The 13,926-nt window shown below is 37.0% G+C and overlaps 1 protein-coding gene across 8 annotated transcripts in view; it reads right to left on the minus strand.

Annotated features, from left to right (window-relative positions):
* CASK (calcium/calmodulin dependent serine protein kinase) overlaps positions 1-13,926 on the minus strand; it is a 315,531-nt gene that overhangs the window by 56,132 nt on the left and 245,473 nt on the right. For all 8 annotated transcript variants that reach the window (XM_006211818.4, XM_006211816.4, XM_031671296.2 and 5 more), the window contains exons 12-13: positions 3,336-3,413; positions 952-1,032 (exon numbers count right to left, since the gene is read on the minus strand). In XM_006211818.4, the coding sequence (XP_006211880.1) occupies positions 952-1,032; positions 3,336-3,413 (159 nt within the window). The remainder of the gene's footprint in view (positions 1-951; positions 1,033-3,335; positions 3,414-13,926) is intronic.

Consider the following 13,926-nt stretch of genomic DNA (forward strand, 5'->3'; position numbering starts at 1 on the left):
AGTTAAATACTCTCAAGGATTACACTTGAGTTCAGCCTTTAGTGCTTGGGTGGGAGAGTTAGGGTGAGTATGGCTAATCGCTTCTTTCTAGGTAGGCACTTTGAGAAAAAAAATAATACTTCAATGACTGGGTTAAAATTTTAAAAACACTGCACCATAAAATACCATGTATGTGAAAACTCACAGGTAACTGATACGATACACCTATTATACTGCTACTGTTACTTAAAAATCATTACCTCAAGAGTAGTAATACGAATATAGCTTTGCATCAGATTTTCTCCCAAAGGGCAGTCACCTGAATTTTCCATTTTCCACGTATGTTCCACGTGTACTGATGTGGGTAACAATTTTAAAATGTTGTATTTGACATGAATTTCCATCTGTAATCATGCTTTTGAACTGCAGTTGAGTAGAGAACTATGGACCTTCTTCTACAGAAAGGGATCTCATCTATTTTGAGTTCTGTTTAACCATCTAGCTTTATACTAATTGGTTAAATACAGGTGGTACCCCCATTTTCCATATGGTAGAAATGAGTGAAGAGAGTGTAAGAGGTCTGCATTGAAAGGAGATGTAATTCTTCCAATATCACCTAGGTTCAGAAAATCATTAGTGAAAATTTTCTCCAATTTGAGCTCTCTGTGGTTTAAGTAACATAAACAGTTCCATTGACTAAAGAACTGTCCTATCAGGAAGCAAATCCCTTGTCTGATGACTACACAGTCCTTGAAGACCACTTTGCAAACAGCATCTTTACAATTGTGACACGAAGTGACACAAACAACAAAAACTTAGTGTATCTGGTATTACCCAGTATTGTAATCTTAACAGTCTGATATTACATGGCTAAAAGTATGTTTGATGAAGATGGTTGTATTTCATAAGGATTAGTAAAATCTTCTTCTGAAAGTGAGGTTTTATTTCTGTGGAAGTTTAATTGCTACTTACCATGAAATGAGGTTGTGTTAAAATACGCTTTAGTTCCTTTGCATCGTTATTCTCAGGGTAACATGAAATTTCTTCCAATACCTAAAAAGTAAGCAAGATATGTAATAGTATAAACAAGATGCTAGCTTTAGAAAATAGAGAATTCTTTTAACTTCAAAATTATGAATGGATTTTTATGGCAGGCAAAACAATCATTTTGGAACAAAATGCATCATTTTATTCAAAGGTTATTAATATATAAAAGAACTACATTGGTGGTAATAAAAAAAAAACAAATTGCTGTAACAGTCTCAGTCTTCATTACCCAACTATGACCCAAAAGATTATCGAAAAATACAAAACAAAATGACAAGTCTGTAATACATATTTATTACAGGTATAAGTAGCTTAATTAACTTAATAGGAAAATACTTAGGCAAATGTTTTCCCAAACTCACCATCGAGATGAATCTGTAATAAAAGTTAATAACAGCTTTTTCTTATGTTAACAAAACTGTCAATTCCTTTCATAAAGATTAAAATGACAAAGGCTCAAATAAAAACAATTTAAAGAAGAGAAACACTTAAGTAATTTTCCTTGCAGCCTGGCAGAATCAATGTTATTCTCCACACTTATCTCCTCACAAAGGGAAAACCACATCTCCGCCAGTGGTTCCTAGGATTAATTGCCAGGGAACCCAAGAGAATAATTAGGGAAAAAAAATTAGGAAAAAAACCCCAATCAAAACCTTTTCTCTTTCTACTCACATTTTCTTCACTAATTAGTTGTTAACATTTTCTCTGTACAGGTTAAAATGGTTATTTTCAAATGAAATTGTTCTTCAAAAGTTATCCCTTACCACCAGGATGGCGTTTACCCATTTAAAATTTGATTATGTGACATGAGCCCAGGGGAAGGTCTCTGTTCCTTTTCAGAGTAAACATACTACTGCAGTTCTAACTGTATATAGCTGGACTCAGTGTGGTCATGCACATTGCACTCAATTCTAAAAGACGAGCCAATTGAGGATTGCTTCGGCGAGACTAGATATCAGGGGCACACAAGTAATGTACCCAGTAGGAATCTCTTGCCTCGTCTTCAAGAATCTTAATACTGGGGCAGGAAGGGATGTATTGAGGTCACTTAGCCTAAGGCTTAGATCTCACCTCCTCAAAAGAACAAACAAACAAAAACTATAGGGTTTCTTACTTATCTAAATGTACCCTTAAAAAGTGCTGATTATGCTGTTAATTCATATTGTTTAAAGCTGACAGGCCAATTCTCCTTTGGTGTATTTTTTGCTTTGAGTTTCTCTACCAGTGAAACAAAGGATGAAATAATATACTCTCTCTGGTCCCCTGGTGGTCTCATAGCCTATGATTTTAAACACTGGGGTGTGGTTTCCTCATTCAGAGAGAACCTCTCTTGGCTGGTGCCCTGGCCACGTGGGCAGGCCTCCACAACCTCAGGCTTGCTTCTCAGTGAATGTATAATATTTTCCAGTATAGGTCTTGTGTTTAAAGTCTGGTAGGGAAGGAGTTATGTCTTTCATACTCTTTCATTTAGTAATTTCACTTTATAAGACATTTTTTTCCCAGAGGGAAATGTTTATTTGTATAAACACTTTTGTTACATCAAAAAGTAAAAAGAAAAGAAAAAAACTACTAGGTGTCTAATACTGAAGGCATTGCTAATTCATTATAATTTAGTAACAGTGAAGAAAAATTATGCTATCATTGGAACTTATTTATGAAGACTAAGTAAAAACATGGAAAAATGCTTATTAAATTATGTTAGGTTAAAAGAAAGAACCATTTTGATCATACCTACATAAAATTTATATGTAAGTAGCTAGCGATTAGAAAAGGACATGAAAAAGTGAAAATGATTGTGTTAAGGTGATGGGATTATAGATGACTTTTTATTTTCCAAACTTTCTGCAATGTCATGTTTCTATAATAAAAGAAGTTACGAGTCTGTGGAAGATGTATAGTAACTAGCAATTTATAAAAATGACTTCTCTCTGAACTTGATTACTATAAATATTTAGATACCTTCCAAACATTACCACCTTAAAAAAGCAACTCAAATTTTCATAGCACGTCTATTTTCACCAAGTTCGGTAAAATAACTTTTTCTTAAAAAAAAAAAGGAGAAGTAAAATCAATATGTTAACGTGTTCAAGTTTACACAGCAGAACCAGAACTAGAAATCTAGGTAATGCCGCGGCTGACACTTTTCTTTTCCCCTTTTCTGTATGCAAATGCTCAGTGAGAAGCTTAGAAATAGTAAATTTGAATATAATGGTCCAAGTGTGACTGCAAGGAAACTGCCTGTTACTGTGCAGCAGAAAATGTTTTCATTAAAGGCAGCAAATACGACATTTACAAAATATATCACTTACCTCTTTGGCTCTCTGTACTGCATCACTCGGAGGATTCCTGATTTGCGGCGAAGACTTGGTGTTAATTTTGTCATACAGCTAGAGGCAAAGGAGAAAATCCGATCAACATTCACAATTCTTGGCTAAAATTCAGAGCTTCATATTCATTATTTCACTAAGCAATGTTTTCCTCTGAAAAAGACAGGCTGACGATTTTAGTGGGATCTTCTTGTTAATAATCTCTTATTCATTCAATGAAATTTGTCAGGATATGAGTTCTATGCATATCTTTTAAAAAATCATCAGTATCTCAGCAATCAGCATTTTTTCCCTCTGATAGAAGTAACATTTAATGAGATGAATACAGAGTAAAATGAAAGAATGCTTTCTGGCCAAGACGCGTCCGAAAGAATTTTCACAGAAATCTAAATCTTGGGAAAGGGCAAACCCAACTCCTTCTAGGAAGGAATGTTCTCACAAAAGGTTTATACTTGTTTTACTAGGGCTGTTCATTAACAGTATCAGTGCTGGCATCCTTCAGCAAGAGGTCAAGGATATTAACTTTCTTCCTTTTGAATTCGCAAATCCACGAGTATGAGAAGACACTGAAAAGAATCTAAATATGTTTAAAAAACACCATAAATCTACATGATCCAAAATTTAAACTTTGTGAAGAAAATTAGTTCCTTGGAGAAAAACCTCTGTAGTGTAGAAATCTAATTAAAATATTAGTTTCTACCTCAGATGAAACGTCTCATTCAACAGTCTTCTTTGAAAAGTGAAGAGTTTAAAATGATCTTGGCTAGCTTGCCACTTCTAGGTCCTAACTTCTCTAAAATAGGTGGGGATTTTGGGGGGTTGGTTTTGGTTTTGTTCTTTTTTTCCTAGCGCTAGTGGAGAGTTCAAATACCATAAACATTCTTCAGATTATAATTAGACGTGTTTATACTGATGCAAGATAAAGCTTTACGATTTGTAAATATTTGGGCCACATCATACATAAAAATTCCTAATGCTGATAGGCAAACAGACAGACATAAATAAGGAAGGCCTGAGGATAGTGCTGTGAAGAGCGAGCAGGGACTATCTTCAAATGGTGGCATTAAGAAAGTAATAAATAGTATAAGTAGGCTAGTAAAATACTGCTCTGTTTAAAACGTTATTTTAACATTTAGGAACTAGCAATATGTAGCTGGTTTACAAAAGTTTGCCCAAATCCCTGTAGAATACACATGGGCAGTCTCCATCCTCTGAATGGTTTCTATCTCTGAAGATTGTGAATTCTGAAGTTTGGAACTAGGGAATAGATTTTTCCATAGAAATAATGTTATATATATCGTGTAGGTTCCCAGACTAGTCTATAGAGATAAATGGAATACTATACATATGTGGTAAAAAAAAAAAGAAAGAAAAAAACCCCAAAGTAAGGAACTATAATTAAAAAACCAGATTTAAAATACTTAACACTTAAACATTAGACATAGTCATCACTTGATATGTCACAATAGTAATAATCAAATAAAGTAAAAAACCTACATGAATAAAAAGATCTTTAAAACTCTGGAATGCTCTTTAAAAAAAAAGCAATTTTAATTTGAGGCCTTGCAAGTTGACAGTAATATCATTTATAATGCCTTTATAGAACCCTCCTATACTGTTGGTGGGAATGAAGTTTGGTGCAGCTACTGTGGAAAATAGTAAGGAGATTTCTCAAAAGACTAAAAATAGACTTACCATCTGACCCAAGAATCCCACTCCTGGGCATATATCCAGAAGGAACCCTACTTCAAAAAGACACCTGCACCCCTATGTTCATAGCAGCACTACTTACAATAGCCAAGACATGGAAACAGCCTAAATGTCCATCAACAGATGACTAGATAAAGAAGTGGTGGTATATTTATACAATGGAATACTATTCAGCCATAAAAAGACAATATAATGCCATTTACAGCAACATGGATGTCCCTGGAGAATGTCATTCTAAGTGAAATAAGCCAAAAAGAGAAAGAAAAATACCATATAATATCACTCATATGCAGAATCTAAAATAAAAAAAGAAGAAAGAAGACAAATGAACTTAAATATAAAATAGAAACAGACTCACAGACATAGAATACAGACTTGTGGTTGCCAGGGGGGAGAGGGGTGGGAAGGGACAGACTGGTAGTTCAAGATTTGTAGATACTGACAGGTATATATAGAATAGATAAACAAGTTTGTACTGTGTGTACAGCACAGGGAAATATATTCAGTATTTTGTAGTAGCTTACAGTGAAAAAGAATATGAAAATGAATATATGTATATTCATGTATGACTGAAAAACTGCTGTACACCAGAAACTGACACATTGTAAACTGACTATAGCTCAATAAAATGAAAAAAATATATAATGCTTTTATAATGCCTGATTTCAGCACAAAAAAGTTTTGCCTTTTTCTTTCTTTTTTTTTCTCTGTTTTAAATTTTTTTTATAGTTTTTTTTAATTGCAGTACAGTCAGTTACAATGTGTCAATTTCTGGTGTACAACACATTGTTCCAGTCATGCATATATATATGTTTCATATTCGTTTTTATATTCTTTTTCATTAAAGGTTATTACAAGATATTGAACATAGTTCTATACAGAAGAAACTTTTTTAAAATCTATTTTTACATATAGCCTTTTTCTTGATCAAGGAATATTACTAACACTACTTTCAAAGATTTCAACTATGATTAGGGTTAGTTTGTACTTACACATTTAATAAATGCATATTAGTTTTTACTCACAAAGCAACAAAAATTCCACACCTCCCAGAATTGCTCTCAGTCTATCACTGGAGGCTTTTTATTTCTGTCTCATTCTGACGATGCCAAGTACGGTTCTCTAGGTCTTATATCAGTGTGATTTCTTGAGGACTTGTAGCAGAATCAGCTGGAGTGGTTATTAAACGTACATATTTCTAAGCCCTACTGCAGATCTACTGAATCAGAATTTGAAAAGGGGGTCCAGAAATCTGTGCTTTAATAAATTCCTTAGATATCTGTAAATCTCATGCCCAGCGCTAACTTTTGAGAGTAGTTAAAAAGTACTAATAATAACTAATAATTGTCATTTTTATTGAGCACTTACTAGATGCTAGTTACTAGTCAAAATTCTTCATATATATATTCTCTCTAATCTCAAACAGTCTTATAAGGTTGTTACCCCCGCTACTCCCATTTTACAGATGAGGCAACTGAGGCACAGAACAGTAAAGCAAGAATCATCATTCTAGCCTTACAACTTCACAGGTGGCAGGCAGATATCATCCTGATCCAATTCACCACACATTCACCCAAAGTGGATGAGGGAGAGGTGAGATGCTTAATATCAAACACAGATATAATAGGAAGGAATTAAATGAAAGGACCATCCTCTAGAGGTTGGGGCACTGGCCTCTGCACCCTAGCTCCCAGGAAAGCACAGTCAAGGCAGGTATTGGATGGAATGGATGGTGTCTATGTGGCTAAGAATAGATGGTGAATTTCAACTTCCTGCTCATTAACTAAAAGGCACGTAAGAACTGAGGTAGGGACAGGAAAGGGGCTCACTTTGTCACCATCAGTGGAAAGAAGTGACCCCTTGTTGATCCACCCATCCACCTATCCATACAATATTTACTGAGGTCCTACTGTGTACCAGACAGTGGTGTTCTATTTGCTGGGGTTATGGAGAGGAAAAAGGTGAAAGTTCTGGTCCTCAAAGAACTCACAAATTCCAAAGACTGGGAATAACCAAAGGTCCAGAAACATATGCCAGCTTAATCTATTTGAGGACCTGAGATACCATGGTCCCCAGCAACATCAACTGGAAAGGATCTCACTGAGCAGTCCCGAGGTGGGGACCATCTGGATGTGTGTGCATGACATGCCAATCTTCATTTCCCCCTGGCCATTGCTGTGACTTTGTTTGCCTTAGGGATGGATTCAAAATGTTTTAGGTATATCCATAACAAATACAAACTATTTGAGAAACATGGCAAAGCAGGTAAATAAAAAGTCATCAACGGAGAAAAGTTTGAATGCAATGTGATGTTAAAGTGCTCTACAACAGTATAGAGAAGTATGCAGCTCTTCAACTTCTCAGTCTTATTGGTCATCTTCATATTGTATGCTGCCTATGAGATGATATTTAGGACTCAAAGATCAAATTCAGGTGGAGTCTCACCAAGGTCTGGGAGCAAGTGAGAGGTGGTTGGGTTTTGAGAACAAAGGAAGGCTGCAGGTTCTCTTTATCACTCTTTAACACTGCCCCCTCTCAGTTCCATCGTATACAAAGGATATTTAGAATGATGTGATTTCTTGCCTTCTCCTGCTGTCTTGGACGTTCAGCTAAAGCCCAGAGCTAAGGCCAATAGGAAGTAAGTGGCACCAAGTCTGCAAGGAAGCTGCCAGAACATCCTTCCAGGGTTTGCTGAAAGGTGGCTTAAATGGCCTTTCCACATTCACCCCAGCACCTCATTTTAGCCTGTAGAGGCAGATGCTTGGAACCTGTAGAAGTTACAGGACTGAGGAGAGCCAGCATTTGATTTTCCCTTCTCCTTGCTGGGGAGGAAAGGGGAGGGAGTTGCCTCCTCCCTCATGCAAAGTGAAGGATGGTATGTGTTCCAAAAGAACCACGTACGCAAATTGGAGGCGCAGCAAGGAGAGTTCACTGTCTCATGCTCTGCAGGGATGCTCGCTGAGTTACAGCAACTTACAAGGCCCATCTTGGCGTACCCGGAAGAGCACTGCGAAAGAGTCAGTCCTCGGGGCAGCCTGATGTGTGGTGTTTGGGGTCCCAAGTGAAAAGAGCCTCTTTCTTGGCTGCAGGCTGCCTGGGGCAGCCTTTGATGGCAGGGTGAGAGGCCAATGGCATGGCAGCCCACATCTGCAGTGTATGCTGCAACAAGAATGTATTTCCTGTGAATCAAGGAGCTGCCTCAGAATGTAATCTGGCTGGAGCCATCTTGATGGAACCCTGCCCAAGAGGGCTGTCTGTACTGAGCAATGGGACTCAGAAATGACTGTGGGGTGACACCTGGAGGCAGGAGCCAAGAGGGAGCTGCTGAGGCCAGTTGCCGGGTACACTAACGATGCAGAAGTGACCCTGGACAGAGACGACATCTGGAAGCCTGTCACTCTCAGGGCATTAACAGCCAAGGGCACTGGCTACCTGAGGGGTATGATTACTGAACATGTTTTTTCTCTTTTCCATGCCCCGAACTCAAGTTCTTTGACATTCAGTAACAGCACTTAGCATGTAGCTGAGTACCTAAGTAGATGTTTAATAAATGTTTCTTCAAAAGATAAATGAGTATTTAACTGGAGCATAGGAACTGTAAATAGTTTTTTTTTAAAAAAACTGAGTGATATAAAAATAGAGTAGGAATACTTATTTTAGCTTGTTTCTTTAGGATCCAGCTATCATTTCTGTCCTGCTTGTGTGGTTAAAAACCTTCCCTCAAAATTAAGAAATACATGTTGACCACATTTAATTCTCTTTTTAAAACTACGTTTCAAGTCTGACTTCTTCTTATTTTCAAGGCAGGAGAGCTCTTCAAGATAAACATGATTCAGCTCCTCCATTTTAAGAAGGGGAGAGCTGACGTCCGGTGAGGTGAAGTCACGCGCTCAGGGTCAGGCAGCCAGAGCAGCAGGGACTAGACTGGCCTCCTGCTGCCCCTTGTCTCATACCAGACTTCCTTGGCTTGTGTCAGAATTCAGTAACACACAGTCTCATGCCAGGGAGATACCTTCAGCAAATATTTGGGTAAAGAGCTGTAGAAAATGCCATTTATAGGCTGTAGGAAAAAAAAAGTAACTAAAGATAATTTAAAAGATATTAGGCAATCAACTACACGCCTTGCCCTGTTAAAGAATGTTACAATCCCCATCCTTTCCTGGCTGGATGATAAACATTTCAGGCTTTGTGTGCCACAAGGACTCCGCACAACCACTCAACCCTGCTGCGGATGTGAAGGCAGCCATTGATAGTCCATAAATGAATGGGCATGGCTGTGTTCCAATAAAACTTTATTTACAAAAATAGGTGGCTGGCTGAATCTGGCCTGACAGCTGGAGTTGCCAACACTTGCTCTAGAAGCTGAAACTCAAGGTGGTTTGAAATGATAAAATATATCTCGTTTGCTATTTGCTTTCCTGCCACCTGAAGATTTCAAGTGTATTTGTAAAGCTGAGGTGTACAAAGTGAGACAGAGGGCGAGAAGAATGTTAATAAATTACCCCCAGAGAGAAAACAAGAACAAATCTATTACTGTTTGTTTTTTTTTCCTAAGGAAATTATAGTTACGCAAGTTCAGCACTTTTTCTCACACACACAACCCCCCACAAGGCAAAACGAGGAAATGTGAGCAGCTGTCTCACTCACAGACAGGCACGCTCACTGCCAGTCTCTGGCGCTGGGTTAGATAATGACCCCACACAGCTACACGGACACGCTTCATCTTTCTGTCTTAAGGAGGATAAAAGCACAGTTCTGTTAAGAGGCCACATTCTATATTTGAGATGGGTTGTTTTAAGCAAAGCAGAATAAAAGTTGGTGGTAATATTGAATTCAACTAGTCTGAGACTGTACTTTCAAACATAAAGACGATGGAATCCGTTAATGTGTCGTTTCTTATTTACATTTAAAACACTAAATCAAGTTTTTTTAAACCATACTCCATTATATTGCACTCTCTTCTGACTTCTAGTCCTCCTATAGAAGTCTTTGTCCAGCTCAGAGTTTATATGCAGCATTTAACAATATCAACCTTTAAAATGGAATGGTTGGCAGAGAACCTACTAGCACTGGGTTATGTGTCCCACTAACTTTCTTGCACAGAGAAAATCAAATCTAAGGACCAGAATGTACATTAGCTGAGAAAGATTGTAACTTTTGCAACTAGGCTATAGACACGAGACAAATAATGAGTGGGTTTGTTGTCGAGTTGCTCGGAACACGGAACTAAATTAGCAACCACCATCCTACCATTTAAATATGCCAAAGATACCAAAGAAGCTCCCTGCTGGAAAAGAATTAAAGTTTCCAAGAATCAAATATTTAGCTGCAAAGTACGTAATGTAATGTATCTGTAAATAATAGGGACTGAAATGACTTGCCATGGGAACATAGATTATCTTACTAAGAACTAACTTTATAGTTTCTGTGAAGAAGCTGGGTTATTAGGAATAAAGTTCCAATGTCATATCTTCTCAGTGAACCCAGAAGGTCAGCCACCGATATCCTACAGTATTTTTAAAAATACATTTGAAATCTGGAAAAATACGAAGGAAAGGTGATTTAATACTAAAATATAAGGAACTGATATTCAGCTACTGCACTGGAGCAGATTTTCTGGAGTAAAGATTAGAGAAAATCTTTTGAGATCTAAAAATCAATTTTTTCCTGCTCAAGTTTACATATAAACTCACTATCTTTAGGTTAAAAATATGAAAAGTCCTTTCAAAGATCTTTGGTGTCATTAAACATGACACAGTACAAACATGGAGAAGAGCAATATAACAGTGGTCCAAAGATTGTGTGATGGGAAACGTTAAGTGTGAAAGAAATAAGTCCCAAAATTTAAAATGGCATTTTCAAAGATGTAAGAAGGTGCAATTAAACTTTGGGAAGAACTTATATAATCTGTCCATCTTACAAATCTGAGAATGATTATGCATCATTGGGATTTTGATTTACACCGAAGGCATTATTCTTCTATGGGATTAAAAATTGCCTATTCTGTCAGCACTAAAATTTGTCTTCTCTAAAAATTTACATTCTATAAAACTTTAAAAAAATCAATTCAATTAAAAAAAATAATTAAAGAGAGCACTCAAAGATTAGTCACGCAGATAATCCTCCATCTGCACAGAGATAATGTACTTCATTCATTTGAAGAGTATGCTTTCATTATTTGTAACTTATCCTTCACAATTTGTACTGTGTGCTAACTTTCCCTCTAAAAGTTCAGAAAACATGTAAATAGCTAAACTGTATAAATCTTAAACTAAACTTGTTTCTTACCTAAAAAAAAAAAGTATCAAATCCACAAATCTAGTGACGGTAATAAAGTAGCAGAAGTCCCAGCCTGGAATTTAGATTTTCCCTAGAGAGAGGTTCTGGGCTGCTACCAATACTATGGCCCAGTTTTTGCTTGGTAACTCAAGTTACAAAAAGGACATCAGATGGACTGTATACTCAGTGGCCAGTAAGAATGTTGCTGGAAGCCCTTGAGTTAGATGTCCCAGGAAAGCTTGAGTCGAATAGTATAGTAGTGAAATTTAGCTTAGATCATGTTCTAGAAAATCACGATGGGGTATATATCTTTACAAGTCTTAAGAAGGGGCCCAGATGGCCTAGTAACATGCTTCTTTAACTAAATCCATTATGAAGGTTTTCTTCTGACGGCAAACAGGAAATTGAAAAATAAGTGTATCTGGGCCATTTCAAGATTTCCTGAAAGGTTTGCAAATATGTTGGATCCTGACAGCAAAAGTATCCCTAAGAAGGCTCTGGTTTGGTTTAGGTTTGATTTGTCTGTATACAGAGCTGCTTTTGTTTCAGTCTCATTAGAACATCACTCTTACAGGGATTTATTTTTGAATCCAAGAAATTTAGACTTGCTTGACCTCCTAGTTCAATCTAAAAAGCCTGTCGGTGGCCTAACAATATAGGCCACTGTGGTTGATTTCTGGTCAGTTGGCAGCTCTTTCTGAGAAACTCAAACGCTGGCCTCACATGACCTAACTTGACTGTTCTCTAGGCCTTTTTCGGTTGGCAAATGACTCTAAAATTAAGCCTTGTAAGAAACAAATCATGTCTATTCTTGAGTAAGCAAGAAGAAAGCATGAGGAAAAACAACCAGTCAGATGGTACAGGCAGGCTGTATTCTGCTTTTAATTAAACCTTCTGAAATAGGGCACTTTTTAATACTAGATCCAAGAGTTTGCTCAAACGTGAGACCTTTCACTATGATATGAGTTTCTTTTCCATAAAACTCCACTAAAAACATTTTTAAAAGTGTTAAAACCGCATTTTCTAATGTGCTCTTCTGAAGCAGCTATGGTAATAATTAAATGATCTTTACATTAAATGAATATCCTATTATTAATCTGCTGCTTTAAACCATTTTTTATTAGGAGTGTCATATAATCGTCTATTTAATTACTGAGGCAATACACTAAATTTTGACTTATGATGTGACTGATTTTGTATAGGTAAACACCAAAGATTTGTACAAGTGGTGGCAGCAAAAACGAATTTCTATTGTGGAAAGGTAAAAAAGAACAAAGCAAAGACACTGACAGAAGTGGTTTTATGAGATAATGTTTGAAGGACCATAGAGAGAAGAAAGCGGCTATGTTCTTGGATTGTGAGTGTTGCAAGCCAGCCCATCGAATATTCTTCAGCTGAGCGTATCACATTCCTTCCTGGGGGAAACCTCCCCCCCTTTCCTTGAGAATAGCATGAAGAAGAATCAGTGCTTGTTGCACTTGGAAGGCTTTTAGAACATTCCTTTGCCTTCTGGTGAAGTTGGCCATGGTGCTATAAAAAGAGAAGGGCACGCAGTGGGAAACACTGATACTGGGGACAAGCTGATTCTTGATATTTTAGAGTAAATTCCAGCCCCTGTTTTCAGAAGTAATTCATCTGAACAAATAAGGGAATGTGAGGGACTCCTGTAGTTAATCATACTTTCAGTGACAGTCACATATTCTTTTCACAAAGATGTACGCTGCAGGACCTAACTTGGAGACAGGATGGAGCAACTGGGGACTGAACTAAGGGGATGGAACTAAGGCTGAATTCCCTACTACTAGACAGCTGCATTTGGAGAATTTAGCTTTTCCTAGTATATAACTGTCCACAAATAATTGATACTGGATGAATGGGTAAGCAAAATGTGGTATATATATAACATAAACTATTTTCCGGTCTTTGAAAGGAAGGAAATTCTGACACATACTACAACATGGCTGAACCTTGAGGACATTACATTAGGTGAAACAAGCTAGTCACAAAAGAACAAATACAGTATGAGTCTACTTATATGAAGTGCCTACAGTAGTCAAATTCATTGAGACAGAAAGTAGAATGGTGGCTGCCAGGGGCTAGGGAGAGGGGAAAATGGTAAGTGGCTGTTTAATGGGTACAGAGTTTCAGTGGGAGAAGCTGGAAAAAGTTCTGGATCTCTGGATAGTGGTGAATATACTTAATTCTACCAAATAGTGCACTTAAAAATGCTTCAAGTGGTAAATTTTATGTTATGTATACTTTACCACAGTAAAGAGACCAAAAATTGACATTATGTCACATAAAATCTGCCAAAAAGCTGTGAAGTTTGGGAAATGGCCATGTATTTGAATACAGAAAAAAATGAACTAAAAGAATAAACTAAAACATGATACTCTGAGAAGGCGCCCCTCCCTTATTGAAAAATACATAAAATTATGTAATTCATAATGTTTTTAAAAAAGACAATGTGGACTACTTTCCCAAGTCACAACTACACACTGGTTAATAAAACAGTTCTTGGGAGAGAAAAACAAATTCAGCATTTTAAAGTCAAGAAATGGTACATTCTTAGCCATAAAGCTAA

Source organism: Vicugna pacos, chromosome X (assembly GCF_048564905.1).
Source record: "Vicugna pacos chromosome X, VicPac4, whole genome shotgun sequence".
Taxonomy (NCBI): Eukaryota; Metazoa; Chordata; class Mammalia; order Artiodactyla; family Camelidae; genus Vicugna; species Vicugna pacos.